This window comes from Micropterus salmoides, unplaced genomic scaffold (genome assembly GCF_014851395.1).
Source record: "Micropterus salmoides isolate LMB-PRFRI ecotype aquatic unplaced genomic scaffold, ASM1485139v1 Ms_hic_scaffold_17, whole genome shotgun sequence".
Lineage (NCBI taxonomy): Eukaryota > Metazoa > Chordata > Actinopteri > Centrarchiformes > Centrarchidae > Micropterus > Micropterus salmoides.
Genome location: NW_024040817.1, coordinates 2,881,615 through 2,902,354, shown reverse-complemented (window position 1 = coordinate 2,902,354; position 20,740 = coordinate 2,881,615). Strand labels below are relative to the sequence as shown.

The 20,740-nt window shown below is 39.4% G+C and overlaps 1 protein-coding gene and 1 long non-coding RNA gene across 5 annotated transcripts; both read right to left on the bottom strand.

Annotated features, from left to right (window-relative positions):
• Positions 1-1,017: 1,017 nt before the first annotated feature.
• On the bottom strand, positions 1,018-17,020 carry LOC119907978 (salivary glue protein Sgs-3-like). 4 transcript variants are annotated; one of them, XM_038725715.1, is made up of 7 exons: positions 6,586-6,981; positions 5,928-6,203; positions 5,035-5,268; positions 4,475-4,639; positions 3,697-3,699; positions 2,495-2,588; positions 1,018-2,027 (listed from the first exon to the last, which is right to left on the bottom strand). In XM_038725715.1, the coding sequence occupies exons 1-7, from the start codon at positions 6,722-6,724 to the stop codon at positions 2,000-2,002; spliced, it is 939 nt and encodes a 312-aa protein (XP_038581643.1). In that variant the 5' UTR covers positions 6,725-6,981; the 3' UTR covers positions 1,018-1,999. The 4 variants fall into 4 exon arrangements, with proteins under 4 accessions (XP_038581643.1, XP_038581644.1, XP_038581645.1 ...); XM_038725716.1 differs by lacking the exon at positions 3,697-3,699 and having other exon boundaries at positions 6,586-6,977; XM_038725717.1 differs by lacking the exons at positions 1,018-2,027; positions 2,495-2,588; positions 5,928-6,203; positions 6,586-6,981 and adding exons at positions 14,642-14,920; positions 15,304-17,020 and having other exon boundaries at positions 3,103-3,699.
• On the bottom strand, positions 9,573-13,183 carry LOC119907997. The gene is made up of 3 exons (XR_005445171.1): positions 13,106-13,183; positions 11,048-11,140; positions 9,573-10,582 (listed from the first exon to the last, which is right to left on the bottom strand). It is a non-coding gene; the product is annotated as an uncharacterized LOC119907997 (long non-coding RNA).
• Positions 17,021-20,740: the final 3,720 nt, after the last annotated feature.

The following is a 20,740-nucleotide window of genomic DNA, read 5'->3' as shown; positions in this document are numbered from 1 at the left end:
TGTCTGTCGGGATCATTGTGTCTTAAGTCTCCGTCACCATCAGCTGTAAGTATGTTGACTTTGTTTCCATTAATCTCTCTGCTCCACGTCACTTTACCCTCCACAGGGTGAGGACATCGCAGAGTGACCTGGTGACACTGCAGAATGGCCGGGTTCTCATGCTCCTCGTGATTTATAGCTGCAAAAGAAACACTTTACATTTAAGTAAAAAGTTCACATTTAACTGTCAAATGCAGTTATTGCACGTTGAATACAGCTTTACTTGGTGATTTTACATTATAAGTCACACTAATGAGAACGTACCAAAGATTGCATGTTCTTCATGAATTATTTCAGTTCTGTTGAGTTTGACTCAAGCCAATCATACTTTAGTAAAAGTACTAATACAATACTGGAAAAATACTCTGATAAAACACTCTGCATTGAGAAGTATGTAAGTATAATCAAACAAAATACACATCTTCAACACACCTCAGTGGGGTTTTTTGTTTTTTTTTTGGTCGATAAAAACTGATGTTTCCTTTAGTGTGAACGTGAGTGTGTTGGTCCTGGAAAGTTTGAGATGTTTAGTAGTAGAACAAAGAGTTTTTGTGGCTTTACAGCTTAATTGTGTATTTGTAAAAATGCTTTCTACATCTGTCAAGCGTTCAGTTCTTATATGCGGTTTAAGATAATGTGACCACCTCAGACAGCTGCGAGGACGACACTGTTTGAAACTGCTGGAGGTGACTGGATGATTTAGCTCTGTGGGATCAGTGACTGGTGGTGACAAGTGACATCTAAAATCAACGTCTTTTAAAATTAAATATGAATTTTCTTGGCTACATTACTAACATGCTATAGCTAAAGAAAATATTTTTCTTTTTCTGTGAGGAAGATGTGAACATCAAGCGCATTGTTCTTGTACTACAGGGTCGAGCTAGTTAGTCCTATGTTTTAAGATGAGGTAAAGAGAACATCAGACTGTTATCTTGTTCTAACTCACTGTAGAAAAACATACTTGGACAAACACAGAGGTCACATTTATGTTTTATTACATGTTCACAAATGTTTCACTTTTACAAAAGTTAAGGATCTCAGCAGCAGAGTCTTCAGTCCTGAACAGGGATGTTTGTAACATAACCACACAAAATATTGTAATTACCTAATTGTGTTCACACTGTGGTTGAAAATTGGAAATGCTAACATTAGCAGCTAAGCAGTACACTCAGGGATGTGCTGGGACTGAAATTCAGCCCTGGACTTTAAGACGGAGAGGCCTTTTATGCGAGCGCCCTTTAGGCTCTTATTTTTATTTTTTTGCAGTTATATTAACACTAACAATGTTTTTGTGGTAAAAAGAGAATCAGATTATGCTGAAGACCTTCAAGAAAATTGAAATTGACACCTGCCTCCTACGTTAGTATGAGCAAGTCACCCCTGCACTGAACAAGACCGGGTCAAGCTAGCCTGAGCAGGAACACTTAAGCTCTGAATAGGCCTCTCCCTGGCTCAGCTTCCCCCGCTGGACCCTGCCTCTGATTGTACAGCTACATATGCACGAGAATATAAAAATATACAATATACTTGCCTATACATAAATGCTTAATGCATACTAATCGTGCACATGTCCCTGCTGCTGCTGGGTCCTGCCACTGCAACCTTTCCACCACAGAAAATGTGCATTTAGCTGCTTCTTGTGCCAACATTTCTATCTTCTACATTCCTCTTGTTTCGGCAAACACTCATTTCTCTTTCCTCCTACTTTATTCCCCCCTCATATTTACATCTCCGCCCCTCCATTTACACGTCCGCCCCAGAGTACACAGTACAAAGGAAGTGTAAAAGCCTCAGATAAACAAAGCTATTTTAAAAGGTGACAAACTAGTATGACTCCTGCACGTCTATGAAGTACTGTTTAATAGTACTGGGTTGAACGCTGAAAGACTGTTGCGCTGAATGAGGATGGACGCTGAAGACGGTTCAGTTGTTACCCCTCTCGTTTCTGTGTGATGGAGGATCACAGATCATTTTCTGTTTCTGTCGAGCTGCAAGGGAGAGAAGATAAACACGGAGATGATGGACAATATTTTTATTTAACTTCTGTTCTAACTTTTCCCTGTAAACATTTGTAAGAACATGTTTATGGTAATTATTTGGAACGTGGTTATCCATGACCTGCAACTCTGTTTGTTAGCAGAATGTCTCAAAAACAACCTTTCAGTTACACCTGGAAGAAGGTTGAGCCATGGGACAAGCCATTAGTTTGAGTTAGTAGCAGTAACAGAGCCACCATGTGGCCGTCCATAGATCACTTTATATTACAGTTCAGACAAATCTGTCAGTATAAACCACAAACACATGCACCCAGACAGGGTTTCTGCCATCTCCCCTCCTTTACCCTGATGTTTTACCTTCAGCTTCTCCAACACTGAAACGTATAATACTAAGATGAGCCTGGAAAAATGTAAGATGTTTTTATTTGAAAACCACTTGCAGTTCAAACTATATTCACCTTTTTCTCCAGGTAGTGACAGTGATGCTGATCATGATGATTAAACAGAGTATCCCAATCCCCATACGAACAGACGGCCACAGGTAAGGAGCCGCTGGAAGAAAAGGAAGCATTCATAATCAGACCTCATGAGTAACGAACATAGAAACACAATAAATATACAGACATGGTTCTTAAAATAGCTGAAGGCCATATGAATAATAAAGGTAGCTGAAAACGTCAATATTGGATTTAACAATGACGGAACTAGAAATTCAAATTTTGTATCCTCACAAAAATCTAAACACTCGTTTGCGCCATTAAAATTTCCTTTAGTAAAACTATATTTTGGCATGTTTGTGTTCAAATGTGTCCTGAAACAAAGACACCTTCTCCAAACATCATTAATGCTCCCACACTTCTTTGAAACACTGTTGTTACAGCAATGCAACTTTTTAGCTGCAGATTTATTTTTCCAAAACTATGCAGGTGGTTCAACAACAGCTGTGGTCAGATTCTACTTTAAATGTTGTTTGATTTCTTATTTAATTCTGTATATTCCTGACCAAGCCCACTAGGTAGGGGGCCCCAGGGCCAGCGCCAACTACAGAGACAAAACTACCAAAAGAGACAGAAAATGACTTCAGTCCGGGAGTCTCGCTCCTATGTTGGAGGATTTGGGGTCCTCTTAGACATCTGTGTCCAGGAGCCTGTTGTCCTCAGGACGCTGTAATACATCCATGACTTAAGGTTTCATTTTAGGCTTTCAGACGTATGTAAATGCTCTGTATTTGTATAGCACCTTTCTAGTCTTTCCGACCGCTTTTACATCGCATTCACCTTTCACACACCTTCATGCACTGGTGGAACAGTCACCAGGGACCCAAGGTCACTTCGACATGTAGCCTGGAGGGATTGAACCGCTGATCTTCCAGTTAACGTGCAACCCGCTCCACCTCCTGAGCCACAGCCGCCCTCTTCATCCTTTGTATGTATTTATATCTCTCTTTATGAATGAATATCTGCTTTAATCTTGTTCTTTGTTTGTCTTTGAGTTCTTGATCACATTTAATCGATTATCATTTAGATTTTTTGAATCTTTCTGCTGCTCTTCTTCTTTCTGGGTTTCTTGTTGTGACTTTGTTTCGTTACTGTAGTCTTACCTGTATTTGCCTCTGATGTTAATGTTGTACTGTAGGTGTGCTGTTCAGTTGTTTTCTTACCTTCTGTTTGGGACAGAGGGAATACAAAGTAAAGTATGGCAAGCCCTTTTTAAGATTGGCAGGATTCCCATTAAATATATTCACAATACATTTAGGAACATTAAAAGTTTCAGTCAAAATGTACACTTTGAAACATTAGAATGAACCGTTGAGTCCTTTGTAAATATCTTGACTATAGTCAAAACTCATTGCAAGACTCCAGTTTCAGATTAATTCATTTTGAGTTTCTGAATTAATTCTTTAATAAAAAATAGACCTAATCAGACCTACACTGAAGATATCTTAATCTTTAAATAAAGCTACGGTACCTGGTATTCACATTTAAAATGTTTATTACAAATTATCAAAATTAAATTGTAGATTTCTCTAATTATATATTCCGTACAATACAGGGTTCATCCTTACAAGTCAAATGTAATTAAATAAACAAATTAAGCCTCTGACTGGTCATTTAAAATGTAAAAGGGCTTGCCATGTTTTACTAATGTAAGACAGAAATCTTTCAGCATGTTTAAAAAAGGAACAAGAACTTTTTCATTTCATGTCTACCAGCAGTGATCTCTCGATCTGAACCACAGTCATGCAGAGCGTGCTGTGCGCTCGACTTCCCATATTAGACTGTAACCTCAAGTTTCATTTGCACGCTGAGTTAAACTTGACCTCAGACTGTTACTGAAAATATCTGCAGCGTCTTCTTTAAATAACTGCTTTACGCTTTTTTCTTTGTCTCTCAGACTGATCACCTTTCATCAATTTAACTATTTAACATTTCGTTCACCTTTTTCTTTTGTTGTATCAGTGTTTGCAGGTGGTGTTGATGGTGCTGTTGCTGCTGCTGGACGAGGCTCTGTTGGTGTTGATGTTTGTCTTGTTGTAGTTGCTGGTGTTGATGTTGTTGTTGTTGGTCTTGTTGTTGAGGTTGGTTTGGGTGGTGCCTTGTTACCTTCAGTGTGACAAACAGAATGCTGCATAAATCAGGACACAAATGTAATGCATAGAGAAAATATATATTACAGGGCAAAACATGTTTCTCATGAGACAGAATGTCTCACAATAATTCACTATTTTTGTGGTGAGTCGTGAAGCAACAGAGTTCTCATCATGATTCACGTTACTTCCTATTCTGTAGAAACACGTATTTCAAATCAGCATTAAACCTGCTCTCTAGTCTGTATTTTATGAAAATATTTCCAGTACTGTTCTGCAGTTCAAGTTCAAATTGTTAAAAACAATGACCAAAGTGCTTTCCAAATTCAGGAGAAAACAGTTGTGCCTCTGAGCTGTTTGTCTTTTATTTAGCCAATTAAAATGTGTCATATTGTTCCTCAGATCTCTCACCTTTGGTCACAGTCAGATACGCAGCTGGTTTTCCATCACAGTAGTAAAGTCCAGAGTCTTTAGGCCGCAGGTCTGTTATAGTCAGCGTCTTGTCAACTGGTGAAACATTAAAACGTCCTTTTTGCCGTATTACACTGGAGTTTCTGCTCCATGTTGGAACAGCTGATCCTCCAACATCAGGAGGGCATTTCAGAGTGACGTTGGTCCTCTCTGCAGCCGTGAGTCTGACTGTCCCTGAACACAACAAAGAAAACAACATAATGCTCCATCATGAAGTCTCAGTACTTAAACAGTCTCATGATGTAATGTCCTGTGTGAGACCAGTGCACAAGAATAAACATTCATACTCAAAACAACTACTTGTAGCTTTCAAAATGCTTCAGTACAACATTTTAACAACTTCTAAACAAATTAAACTTAAATTAAAATTAAGTTTTTTGTAAGTCTCAGTTTGAACATAGATGTGATCACAGAGCAAGGATACTGTTTTCTGGCAGTTTTCTAGATAAATATTCTGATCTGATATTTAGTTTCATATTTAGTGAAATATTTTAAAATCATATATAAAATAAGATTACTGACTTAAACAAATACACAGTAAAGTACAACAAGTAACAGGAAGTAAATTTGAAATAAATCCACTCTGTTTCTGCCAATCTGCTGTGGCATTTCATTAAAATGCTACTTTGAGCAAAGTGTTCAAGAAATAAGGAATGATTATATGATATATTGCAAAATAGTGTAATTAAAACTAAAACCCACTTTTCCTTAATGTGCCGATGAATTTCAGTTTTTTCAAAGTTGAAGAAAAATGAAACATTTATCAGAGACATGGTTTTATAACAGGAAGAGAAAACAGGAAGTAGAACAACGTTATTAAAGTCTGATGTTACCTGGTGGGAGCACCGTCAGATCCACAGCTGGTTCATTATTACAGAAGTATCTTCCAGCGTCTGATACAGCAGCTCTGAGAATGTGAAGTGACTTATCTACCCATGAACTGTATCGTCTGCCTGGGTCATTGTGTCTTATCTCTCTGTCACCATCAACTGTAAATATGTCAACTTTGTTTCCATTAATCTCTCTGCTCCACGTCACTTTACCCTCCACAGGGTGAGGACATCGCAGAATGACCGAGCTCTTCTCCTCGACTACTTCATGATTTATTGCTGCAAAAGAAACAGATTTTTTTTATGAATCAAAAGTTCACATTTTACTGTCAAATGCAGCGATTGCACATCAAATACAACCTCATTATAGTTTTATTATAACCATTAAAAAGACTTTTAACAATGTTTAACAAATTAGTTACCAATTAATTCTGTCGACTGATCAATCAGTTAACCAAAACTTTCAGCCGTACTTGGATAAAGTGTTAAAGTGTAGTTTAATCTATAAACATATTTTATAAACTCTCTATACCTATCAAAAGTTTTGTAAAGTACCTCAAATTCATACTTAAATACAGTACTTGAGTAAATGTACTGGCCACTGCCAATAACAAATATATTTTAACAGGTGAGTAACTGATGAATTTAAAAAAGTTCTTACCTGCAGTGACTTTACAGCTCAGAGCAAACGCTAACAGGCAGCTGCAGATAATCGCGCTCATCTTCACGCAGACTGAAGTGACTGACAGAATAATGTCTGACCTCAGCTTATCGAGGCTGAACAGGAACTGAGTGATCATCTACGTTTGTCTCCACATCCTCAACAGTGTCTGTTTGTGGTCGATGAATAATGATGTTTCCTTTAGTGTGAACATGAGCTCACACATCTTTCACCAACTACAAATAGCGTGTTGGTGCTGGAGAGTATTATGTGTTTAGTAGTATGATTTTTCCACGTACAGTAAAAGATTAGCATGTCACAGGGCAGTTCGCTGCATGACGTCCAGCTGCATCTTCTATGAATTAGACTTGTAAGCAGATATTTTCTGTGGCAACTAAAGTTTAAGGTTTGAAAAAGGCGGTGGTCATAAGAAGAGTTAACATTAATTTGTATTAACATTAAGATCTTTGTATCAGCAGCGCAGCAGCTTGATCCTGACTGCTGGTTAAAGGTCCAGTGTGTAGTATTTTCAAATGTATATATTTCTCTATCTCCTATAAACATGTAGTTTAAAATAGTCTTTCCCTGTGATAAAGTTGTGTTTTGTACTTCTTTCAAGAGCGTGCGGCTCCCTTGTGTGTTTTTTACCTGAGGATCGTTTACACCGCCATGTAGGCTATTCTATAGCAAAAGTGATCATTAAACATTTTTCTGTTGGGTAAAAATCTACTTTGAATTTTGGAATTGATAATAAATACTTTTTTTTTGGACTTTTAAACTTATGTGTGTGTTCTGGTCTAGATGCCCAATGGGAGTCTGAAAAAACAAGCAGAACAGTAGCCTAAGGACCCTGTTATAGGCCTACATAATAACAATAATAATAATAATAATAATAATAATAAAAATAAGAATACAGCCTAATAAACTAACATTATGCTGCAATTAAATTAAGAATATATGGTAAGGTAGGGACTTGGTTGTATCTAGTGAAAACATTGCTTCCTTGTCACCCCAGGATGAAAACAAATGTGTGAAGTGGCATAACTGCCTCTTCAGTCACTTCCTGGCGCTGGGCCTGCTGTGCTCACACGGTTCCTCCTTGCTCACCTCACGCTACCTCCGCTAAACGCCAGCCGAACCACGCCATCTTAGCCTGCCTGCCTCCTGTTGACCTCAGCCTTGCCAGCAACCTCACCAACAGATCATTTATTAAGAAAGAGTGTTGCTTTTAATACAATATATTGTGTTCTGGATCCACTTCTGCATCTACCTACAACATAATGTAACATCAAATGGCTTTCCAGTCGAGGCAGACGGGTTAGATTGATCGTGTCGAACGCTGTACTGAGATCGAGCAGGAGTAAAATGACACAGGAACCAGTTTACAGAGCGAAGGATGTAGTTACGTACCTTAAGCAGAGCTGATTCTGTTCTCCAACCAGACTGGAATTTGGAGGCTGTTGAACAAGTTCAAATAGGAAGAGACCAAGTCGTCTTTTCCTGGAAATAAATGGTCAAGATGGGCCTGTAGTTGTTATGGCCAGTGGGGTTGAGGCTGGCTTTCTTTAGTTGTGCAATTGCATGTTTAAAAGTGGAAGAGACAAATCCGTGTGTTTGAGAGCTAAAATTATAGCCAAAACAAAGAGGCGGACTGTGGTAAAAAAAAAAAAATAGCTTGACAGTAATGTCTTCGGGACAACAGGTGGGATTCATGTGTGAGACCAGTTCTGACAGCTTGGTGGACGACACTGGTTCAAACTGCTGGAGGTGTCTCTGTGGGATCAGGGGGTGAGATGTTAGATCTTATGTTGTCAAACCACCTTGTTTTAAAACAGTAACCCTTTAAAAGGTTGGCTATATAATATGCTACAGCTAAAGACAAAGCTACAGTATCCTGAAAATCTGGGAGGAAAATGTGAACAGTAAGTGCATTTTTCTTGTACTACAGAGAAGAGCAAGTTGTGTTAAGTTGTCTGTCGGGATCATTGTGTCTTAAGTCTCCGTCACCATCAGCTGTAAGTATGTTGACTTTGTTTCCATTAATCTCTCTGCTCCACGTCACTTTACCCTCCACAGGGTGAGGACATCGCAGAGTGACCTGGTGACACTGCAGAATGGCCGGGTTCTCATGCTCCTCGTGATTTATAGCTGCAAAAGAAACACTTTACATTTAAGTAAAAAGTTCACATTTAACTGTCAAATGCAGTTATTGCACGTTGAATACAGCTTTACTTGGTGATTTTACATTATAAGTCACACTAATGAGAACGTACCAAAGATTGCATGTTCTTCATGAATTATTTCAGTTCTGTTGAGTTTGACTCAAGCCAATCATACTTTAGTAAAAGTACTAATACAATACTGGAAAAATACTCTGATAAAACACTCTGCATTGAGAAGTATGTAAGTATAATCAAACAAAATACACATCTTCAACACACCTCAGTGGGGTTTTTTTTTTTTTTTTTGGTCGATAAAAACTGATGTTTCCTTTAGTGTGAACGTGAGTGTGTTGGTCCTGGAAAGTTTGAGATGTTTAGTAGTAGAACAAAGAGTTTTTGTGGCTTTACAGCTTAATTGTGTATTTGTAAAAATGCTTTCTACATCTGTCAAGCGTTCAGTTCTTATATGCGGTTTAAGATAATGTGACCACCTCAGACAGCTGCGAGGACGACACTGTTTGAAACTGCTGGAGGTGACTGGATGATTTAGCTCTGTGGGATCAGTGACTGGTGGTGACAAGTGACATCTAAAATCAACGTCTTTTAAAATTAAATATGAATTTTCTTGGCTACATTACTAACATGCTATAGCTAAAGAAAATATTTTTCTTTTTCTGTGAGGAAGATGTGAACATCAAGCGCATTGTTCTTGTACTACAGGGTCGAGCTAGTTAGTCCTATGTTTTAAGATGAGGTAAAGAGAACATCAGACTGTTATCTTGTTCTAACTCACTGTAGAAAAACATACTTGGACAAACACAGAGGTCACATTTATGTTTTATTACATGTTCACAAATGTTTCACTTTTACAAAAGTTAAGGATCTCAGCAGCAGAGTCTTCAGTCCTGAACAGGGATGTTTGTAACATAACCACACAAAATATTGTAATTACCTAATTGTGTTCACACTGTGGTTGAAAATTGGAAATGCTAACATTAGCAGCTAAGCAGTACACTCAGGGATGTGCTGGGACTGAAATTCAGCCCTGGACTTTAAGACGGAGAGGCCTTTTATGCGAGCGCCCTTTAGGCTCTTATTTTTATTTTTTTGCAGTTATATTAACACTAACAATGTTTTTGTGGTAAAAAGAGAATCAGATTATGCTGAAGACCTTCAAGAAAATTGAAATTGACACCTGCCTCCTACGTTAGTATGAGCAAGTCACCCCTGCACTGAACAAGACCGGGTCAAGCTAGCCTGAGCAGGAACACTTAAGCTCTGAATAGGCCTCTCCCTGGCTCAGCTTCCCCCGCTGGACCCTGCCTCTGATTGTACAGCTACATATGCACGAGAATATAAAAATATACAATATACTTGCCTATACATAAATGCTTAATGCATACTAATCGTGCACATGTCCCTGCTGCTGCTGGGTCCTGCCACTGCAACCTTTCCACCACAGAAAATGTGCATTTAGCTGCTTCTTGTGCCAACATTTCTATCTTCTACATTCCTCTTGTTTCGGCAAACACTCATTTCTCTTTCCTCCTACTTTATTCCCCCCTCATATTTACATCTCCGCCCCTCCATTTACACGTCCGCCCCAGAGTACACAGTACAAAGGAAGTGTAAAAGCCTCAGATAAACAAAGCTATTTTAAAAGGTGACAAACTAGTATGACTCCTGCACGTCTATGAAGTACTGTTTAATAGTACTGGGTTGAACGCTGAAAGACTGTTGCGCTGAATGAGGATGGACGCTGAAGACGGTTCAGTTGTTACCCCTCTCGTTTCTGTGTGATGGAGGATCACAGATCATTTTCTGTTTCTGTCGAGCTGCAAGAGAGAAGATAAACACGGAGATGATGGACAATATTTTTATTTAACTTCTGTTCTAACTTTTCCCTGTAAACATTTGTAAGAACATGTTTATGGTAATTATTTGGAACGTGGTTATCCATGACCTGCAACTCTGTTTGTTAGCAGAATGTCTCAAAAACAACCTTTCAGTTACACCTGGAAGAAGGTTGAGCCATGGGACAAGCCATTAGTTTGAGTTAGTAGCAGTAACAGAGCCACCATGTGGCCGTCCATAGATCACTTTATATTACAGTTCAGACAAATCTGTCAGTATAAACCACAAACACATGCACCCAGACAGGGTTTCTGCCATCTCCCCTCCTTTACCCTGATGTTTTACCTTCAGCTTCTCCAACACTGAAACATATGATACTAAGATGAGCCTGGAAAAATGTAAGATGTTTTTATTTGAAAACCACTTGCAGTTCAAACTATATTCACCTTTTCTCCAGGTAGTGACAGTGATGCTGGTCATGATGATTAAACAGAGTATCCCAATCCCCATACGAACAGACGGCCACAGGTAAGGAGCCGCTGGAAGAAAAGGAAGCATTCATAATCAGACCTCATGAGTAACGAACATAGAAACACAATAAATATACAGACATGGTTCTTAAAATAGCTGAAGGCCATATGAATAATAAAGGTAGCTGAAAACGTCAATATTGGATTTAACAATGAAGGAACTAGAAATTCAAATTTTGCATCCTCACAAAAATCTAAACACTCGTTTGCGCCATTAAAATTTCCTTTAGTAAAACTAGATTTTGGCATGTTTGTGTTCAAATGTGTCCTGAAACAAAGACACCTTCTCCAAACATCATTAATGCTCCCACACTTCTTTGAAACACTGTTGTTACAGCAATGCAACTTTTTAGCTGCAGATTTATTTTTCCAAAACTATGCAGGTGGTTCAACAACAGCTGTGGTCAGATTCTACTTTAAATGTTGTTTGATTTCTTATTTCATTCTGTATATTCCTGACCAAGCCCACTAGGTAGGGGGCCCCAGGGCCAGCGCCAACTACAGAGACAAAACTACCACAAAGAGACAGATGTCTAAGAGGACCCCAAACCCTCCAACATAGGAGCGAGACTCCCGGACTGAAGTCATTTTCTGTGTCCAGGAGCCTGTTGTCCTCAGGACGCTGTAATACATCCATGACTTAAGGTTTCATTTTAGGCTTTCAGACGTATGTAAATGCTCTGTATTTGTATAGCACCTTTCTAGTCTTTCCGACCGCTTTTACATCGCATTCACCTTTCACACACCTTCATGCACTGGTGGAACAGTCACCAGGGACCCAAGGTCACTTCGACATGTAGCCTGGAGGGATTGAACCGCTGATTTCCAGTTAACGTGCAACCCGCTCCACCTCCTGGGCCACAGCCGCCCTCTTCATCCTTTGTATGTATTTATATCTCTCTTTATGAATGAATATCTGCTTTAATCTTGTTCTTTGTTTGTCTTTGATCACATTTAATCGATTATCATTTAGATTTTTTGAATCTTTCTGCTGCTCTTCTTCTTTCTGGGTTTCTTGTTGTGACTTTGTTTCGTTACTGTAGTCTTACCTGTATTTGCCTCTGATGTTAATGATGTACTGTTAAGTTGTTTTCTTACCTTCTGTTTGGGACAGAGGGAATACAAAGTAAAGTATGGCAAGCCCTTTTTAAGATTGGCAGGATTCCCATTAAATATATTCACAATACATTTAGGACCATTAAAAGTTTGAGTCAAAATGTCTCCTATTACACTTTGAAACATTAGAATGAACCGTTGAGTCCTTTGTAAATATCTTGACTATAGTCAAAACTTATTGCAAGACTCCAGTTTCAGATGAATTCATTTTGAGTTTCTGAATTAATTCTTTAATAAAAAATAGACCTAATCAGACCTACAATGAAGATATCTTAATCTTTAAATAAAGCTACGGTACCTGGTATTCACATTTAAAATGTTTATTACAAATTATCAAAATTAAATTGTAGATTTCTCTAATTATATATTCCGTACAATACAGGGTTCATCCTTACAAGTCAAATGTAATTAAATAAACAAATTAAGTCTCTGACTGGTCATGAATACATTGTGGATGTGTTTAATGTAAATTTTTAAAATGTAAAAGGGCTTGCCATGTTTTACTAATGTAAGACAGAAATCTTTCAGCATGTTTAAAAAAGGAACAAGAACTTTTTCATTTCATGTCTACCAGCAGTGATCTCTCAATTTGAACCACAGTCATGCAGAGTGAGCTGTGCGCTCAACTTCCCATATTAGACTTTAACCTCAAGTTTCATTTGCACGCTGAGTTAAACCTGACCTCAGACTGTTACTGAAAATATCTGCAGCGTCTTCTTTAAATAACTGCTTTACGCTCACTTTAACATTTAAAGTGTTTTCTTGTCTCTCAGACTGATCACATTTCATCAATTTAACTATTTAACATTTCGTTCTGTTTCATCTTACTCTCGTCCTCTCCGGGTTTCTTGTTGGAACCTTTTTCTTTTGTTGTATCAGTGTTTGCAGGTGGTGTTGATGGTGCTGTTGCTGCTGCTGGACGAGGCTCTGTTGGTGTTGCTGTTGTTTGTCTTGTTGTAGTTGCTGGTGTTGATGTTGTTTGTCTTGTTGTAGTTGCTGGTGTTGATGTTGTTGGTCTTGTTGTTGTTGCTGGTGTTGTTGTTGGTCTTGTTGTTGTTGGTCTTGTTGTTGGTGTTGATGTTGGTTTGGGTGGTGCCTTGTTACCTTCAGTGTGAGATAGAGGACAAACAGAATGCTGCATAAATCAGGACACAAAAATGTAATGCATAGAGAAAATATATATTACAGGACAAAACATGTTTCTCATGAGACAGAATGTCTCACAATAATTCACTATTTTTGTGGTGAGTCGTGAAGCAACAGAGTTCTCATCATGATTCACGTTACTTCCTATTCTGTAGAAACACGTATTTCAAATCAGCATTAAACCTGCTCTCTAGTCTGTATTTTATGAAAATATTTCCAGTACTGTTCTGCAGTTCAAGTTCAAATTGTTAAAAACAATGACCAAAGTGCTTTCCAAATTCAGGAGAAAACAGTTGTGCCTCTGAGCTGTTTTTCTTTTATTTAGCCAATTAAAATGTGTCATGTTGTTCCTCAGATCTCTCACCTTTGATCAAAGTCAGATATGCAGCTGGTTTTCCATCACAGTAGTAAAGTCCAGAGTCTTTAGGCCGCAGGTCTGTTATAGTCAGCGTCTTGTCAACTGGTGAAACATTAAAACGTCTTTTTGCTGTATTACACTGGAGTTTCTGCTCCATGTTGGAACAGCTGATCCTCCAACATCAGGAGGGCATTTCAGAGTGACCCTGGTCCCCTCTGCAGCCGTGAGTCTGACTGTCCCTGAACACAACAAAGAAAACAACATAATGCTCCATCATGAAGTCTCAGTACTTAAACAGTCTCATGATGTAATGTCCTGTGTGAGACCTGTGCACAAGAATAAACATTCATACTCAAAACAACTACTTGTAGCTTTCAAAATGCTTCAGTACAACATTTTAACAACTTCTACACAAATTAAACTTAAATTAAAATTAAGTTTTTTGTAAGTCTCAGTTTGAACATAGATGTGATCACAGAGCAAAGATACTGTTTTCTGGCAGTTTTCAAGATAAATATTCTGATCTGATATTTAGTTTCATATTTAGTGAAGTATGTTAAAATCATATATAAAATAAGATTACTGACTTAAACAAATACACAGTAAAGTACAACAAGTAACAGGAAGTAAATTTGAAATAAATCCACTCTGTTTCTGCCAATCTGCTGTGGCATTTCATTAAAATGCTACTTTGAGCAGTGTTCAAGAAATAAGGAATGATTATATAATATTGCAAAATATAATAACTAAAACCCACTTTTCCTTAATGTGCCGATTAATTTCTGTTTTCAAAGTTGAAGAAAAATGAAACATTTATAAGAGACATGGTTTTATAACAGGAAGAGAAAACAGGAAGTAGAACAACGTTAAAGTTTAAAGTTTGATGTTACCTGGTGGGATCACCGTCAGCTCCACAGCTGGTTCATTATTACAGAAGTATCTTCCAGTGTCTGATGCAGCAGCTCTGAGAATGAGAAGTGACTTAAATGTATCTGCCTGTGAACTGTATCGTCTGCCTGGATCATTGTGTCTTATCTCTCTGCCACCATCAACTGTAAGTATGTCAACTTTGTTTCCATTAATCTCTCTGCTCCACGTCACTTTACCCACAGGGTGAGGACATCGCAGAGTGACCTGGCTCTTCTCCTCGACTGCTTCATGATTTATTGCTGCAAATGAAACAGATTTTTTCATGAATCAAAAGTTCACATTTTACTGTCAAATGCAGCGATTGCCCATCAAACACAACCTCATTATAGTTTTATTATTAAAATATATTTTTGCATGAAAAAACTTTTAACAACAAATTAGTTACCAATTAATTTTCTGTCGACTGATCAATCAGTTGACCAAAAGTTTCAGCCGTACTTGGATAAAGTGTTGGGTAGTTTAATCTATAAACATATTTTATAAACTCTCTATACCTATCAAAGGTTTTGTAAAGTACCTCAAATTCATACTTAAATACAGTATTTGAGTAAATGTACTGGCCACTGCCAATAACAAATATATTTTAACAGGTGAGTAACTGATGAATTTAAAAAGTTCTTACCTGCAGTGACTTTACAGCTCAGAGCAAAGGCCAACAGGCAGCTGCAGATAATCACGCTCATCTTCACTCAGACTGAAGTGACTGACAGAATAATGTCTGACCTCAGCTTATCGAGGCTGAACAGGAACTGAGTGTCTTTTTGTGGTCGATGAATAATGATGTTTCCTTTAGTGTGAACATGAGCTCACACATCTTTCACCAACTACAAATAGCGTGTTGGTGCTGGAGAGTATTATGTGTTTAGTAGTATGATTTTTCCACTTACAGTAAAAGATTAGCATGTCACAGGGCAGCTCGCTGCATGAAGTCCAGCTGCATCTTCTATGAATTAGATATTTTCTGTGGCAACTAAAGTTTGTTAAGGTTTGAAAAAGGCGGTGGTCATAAGAAGAGTTAACATTAATTTGTATTAACATTAAGATCTTTGTATCAGCAGCGCAGCAGCTTGATCCTGACTGCTGGTTAAAGGTCCAGTGTGTAGTATTTTCAAATGTATATATTTCTCTATATCTATAAACATGTAGTTTAAAATAGTCTTTCCCTGTGATAGTTGTGTTTTGTACTTCTTTCAAGAGAGCGTGCGGCTCCCTTGTGTGGTTTTTACCGGAGGATCGTTTACACCGCCATGTAGGCTATTCTATAGCAAAAGTGATCATTAAACATTTTTCTGTTGGGTAAAAATCTACTTTGAATTTTGGAATTGATAATAAATACATTTTTTTTGGACTTTTAAACTTATGTGTGTGTTCTGGTCTAGATGCCCAATGGGAGTCTGAAAAAACAAGCAGAACAGTAGCCTAAGGACCCTGTTATAGGCCTACATAATAAGAATAATAATAATAATAAGAATAAGAATAATAAAAATAAGAATACAGCCTAATAAACTAACATTATGCTGCATTAAATTTAGAATATATGGTAAGGTAGGGACTTGGTTGTATCTAGTGAAAACATTGCTACATTGTCACCCCAGGATGAAAACAAATGTGTGAAGTGGCATAACTGCCTCTTCAGTCACTTCCTGGCGCTGGGCCTGCTGTGCTCACACGGTTCCTCCTTGCTCACCTCACGCTACCTCCGCTAAACGCCAGCCGAACCACGCCATCTTAGCCTGCCTGCCTCCTGTTGACCTCAGCCTTGCCAGCAACCTCACCAACAGATCATTTATTAAAGAAGAGTGTTGCTTTTAATACAATATATTGTGTTCTGGATCCACTTCTGCATCTACCTACAACATAATGTAACATCAAATGGCTTTCCAGTCGAGGCAGACGGGTTAGATTGATCGTGTTGAACGCTGTACTGAGATCGAGCAGGAGTAAAATGACACAGGAACCAGTTTACAGAGCGAAGGATGTAGTTACGTACCTTAAGCAGAGCTGATTCTGTTCTCCAACCAGACTGGAATTTGGAGGCTGTTGAACAAGTTCAAATAGGAAGAGACCAAGTCGTCTTTTCCTGGAAATAAATGGTCAAGATGGGCCTGTAGTTGTTATGGCCAGTGGGGTTGAGGCTGGCTTTCTTTAGTTGTGCAATTGCATGTTTAAAAGTGGAAGAGACAAATCCGTGTGTTTGAGAGCTAAAATTATAGCCAAAACAAAGAGGCGGACTGTGGTAAAAAAAAAAAAATAGCTTGACAGTGATGTCTACAGGACAACAGGGGGATTCATGTGTGAGACCAGTTCTGACAGCTTGGAGGACGACACTGGTTCAAACTGCTGGAGGTGTCTCTGTGGGATCAGGGGGTGAGATGTTAGATCTTATTGTCAAACCACCTTGTTTTAAAACAGTAACCCTTTAAAAGGTTGGCTATATAATATGCTACAGCTAAAGATCAAACTACAGTATCCTGAAAATCTGGGAGGAAAATGTGAACAGTAAGTGCATTTTTCTTGTACTACAGAGAAGAGCAGAACCCTGGTAAAACAAAATAAAATGCTGCTAATAACGTGAGGGACAGATGTGGCATTTGATAAAACAAATAGTCCAGCTGCACACAGCCTTGCAGAGGGAATACGTCCAACTAATGACAGATAGTTTGAATACCTGGAAAGATGCAGACATATAGGCTACTGGAGCCTAAGCCTAGTTCACACTACCACGCATCAAAATGGCTCCCTGACACATTTCTGACACATCACCGACGTCTGCCAGATATCTAGCATGCCAAATATCTGGAAGAGTTGGCCGACTCGACATCCACATCCAGCCAATGAGAGCAGGCGGCTCCATTTAACTATATCTTTTCAGATCGCATCGCATCTCAACTGTGGTGGATATGATTGTAGAAGTGAGCGCTATAGGCCTATTGCAGAGCCTCAAACACTCGAAATTCTCCAATTTCTATCTTATGTATGTCAGCATCAAGGAAGCATTTTGTTGTGGGCTGATCTGAAGCAGCTGGTTACCTGAGCAATCTAAGAAAATACCTGAATATCTTTATCAAGGGCGTGACCTCCTCTCCCTCGCCCTGTACGCTCCAGCCAATATCATATAGCTGCAGCCTCCGGTACTGCAGCCATATGATATTGTCCTGTTTTTCTAACTAAAAAAGACACTTATGTTGATGTTCAAGCTCATCTTAATTACATTTAATCAGGCACCGCCATCGCCCAAGTGTATCTGCTGCAGGTTTATCAAGTGTCACACACAAAGCTGCACAAATCTAAATAAATATTTTCAAAAAAACAATGTCTGTTTTTTTGTTTTCTATGTATCTGTTTTTCCGTTTTGGTTTTAAAACAGAAAAAACAAAATTAGGTTTTTTCTGATTTGGTTTTTAAATGAAATAATGAAAGAACGAACCATCCATGGATTCTTCTGCATCAGTCTTTCTCATCTTGGACATTTAGGGATTGTTTGTATCCATGTCTCATCTCCAATTGCAATCTAGTGGCGGGATGCCGACACTTCTTGGGTCACAAAATCGACATGCATTGTGGGAGATGTAGTTTATGGCAGCATAGATTTTTCTTTTAGGACAATCATGAATTTTTTAAGCTTTCTCGGGCCACATAAAATGATGTGGCGGGCCGCATTCAGCCCGCGAGCCTTGCAAGTGTTGCAAAGTGTGGGGTCAGGAGTGTGTGTGGGTGTGTGTGTGTGTGTGTTTGGGTAGGGGGGCATGAGAGTCAGTGACTGTGGGGACCCGGGCCTTGTTGAGGAAGCCCACTGCAAGATGTTTCTGTGGCAACAGGTTTTGGTTCTGATGGACCGCAGCCTCCTGCCAGAGGGGAGAGTCTGAAACAGTTTGTGTCCTGGGTGGGAGGAGTCAGCTGCAATCTTTCCTGCACACCTCAGAGTCCTGGAGGTGTACAGGTCCAGAAGTGATGGAAGATTGAAGCCAATCACCTTCTCTGCAGAGCGAATTATACGCTGCAGCCTGCCCTTGTCCCTGGCAGTAGCAGCAGCGTACCAGATGGTGATGGAGGAGGTGAGGATGGACTCAATGATGGCGGTGCAGAAGTGCACCATCATTGTCTTTGGCAGGCTGAACTTCTTCAGCTGCCACAGGAAGTACATCCTCTGCTGGGCCTCCTTGGTGAGGGAGGTGATGTTCAGCTCCCACTTGAGTTCCTGGGAGATGATGGTGCCCAGGAAGTGGAAGGAGTCCACAGTGGCATCACACAGCTCTTCCTGAAGTCCACGACCATCTCCACTGTCTTCAGAGCGTTGAGCTCCAGACTGTTCTGGCTCCACCAGGTCACCAGCTGGTCGATCTCCCACCTGTAGGTGAACTCATCCCCACCAGAGATGAGGCCAATGTGTCGTCCACAAACTTCAGGAGCCTGACAGACTGGTGACAGGAGGTGCTGTAACTATAACCCCAACCTCCAAACCCACAATGTTATGCTCATGTTATTGCCGGTAAATATTTACTTCTGTATGTGTTGGTTGATTTACTTTCTGGCTCATCCTGTGCTGATTTGTTGATCTTTGGAGCTTCTGGAGCAGGTGAACAGTTTCAGGTTCCTGGGAATCAGCATCACAGAGAACCTGACGTGGTCGACTCACATGTACACACTGGTGATGAAAGCTCAAGGAAACTTAAAAAGGCTAAATTCCAGTGCCGAGATTGGTCAACTTTTACAGAGGAGCAATAGAAAGCATCCTAACTGGAAAAATCACCAAGTGGCATGGGATGTGCACAACCCAATTAAAATCACTCAGAAGATCATTGGTACCCATCTACCAAGTAGTGATATCAGTGAGATGAGGTGCCTGCAGAGCCTAAAGGAAACTAAAAGATAGCACCCATCCAGCCACAGCCTGTTCACATATATATATATATATGACAGTCCTGATCATGAAGGACCCCCAGCAGGGAACAATCCCATCCAACTACCGGCCAATAACCTGCCTCTGCACAACATGGAAGCTTCCCCTCAGCCAGATCATCACAAAGACTGGCTACGGAGACCGGTTCCGAAGTGGGGCAAGCACGCTTTTACTAGGGTTGTGAGGATTGGATCCAGATGACATGTGGAGTTATTGGACTTGGCAATAGTTTCTGAAATGTGACTTTCAGTTTGAAGGCTGAAGTCACAGAAGACAGTGGATGTAGGCAGTGATAATGAACTTACTGATTGTAGGTTGGTCTGCACTGTGCCAAGATGTATTACAGTGATTTTTGAGTAGAATAATGTCAAGAAAGCAGAGCCCTGTTCATTTGAAAGGTTATTGTTCATATTAGTTTCCGGTGGATTGAGTAGTTTTTTTACTGTGGGGAAGAGGATTTTGGCATTCCCTTCACTTGCCGCAGTGATGTTTGCGTAGTATGAGTTTTTGGATGTTGAGAGAGCATTTTTGTATAGCAGTATATGATCATTGTACATCTGTTTATGTACAGCAAGTCCAGTCTTTTTGTAGAGCCTCTCCAGGCGGCGTCCTATGCCCTTAAGCTGACACAGTTTGGATGTGTACCAGGGAGAAGTATGGGTAAATTAATCCGTGTTTTTAGAGGGGCTAAACTGTCCAGAGCAGAGGATAAGCTGTCATTGTAGTAGTCCATTAGATCCAGAGTTGAGGTGGTGGGCGGTGGAGCTGGGTTTGATGTAATTAAACTGATAAGGCTTTCTGGGTGCACATGTCTAATGTTTCGATATGGTATGAGCAGTAGGTTGGTGTTGAACAGTACAGCTTTATGGTCAGAGATGGGTAACTCGGCAGATGTGAAGTTATAGGGTAAGATGCCAGAACAACAGACTAGGTCCAGGATGTGGCCCTTGGTGTGTGTAATGAAGTACTCTAACATTGTTTTAAAATCTTTTGTGAACATGTTATCAGGTTTATCAAAAATCCCCAATTAAAATGATGTTGGGAGACATAGTGTGCTTAAGACTGTTGAGAGCTCAGTGATGAACATGTTGGATGAGTTTGGTGGTCTGTATATGACAGCAATGATAGTAGGTGTTGGTCTACGAAGCTTAACTCAAAG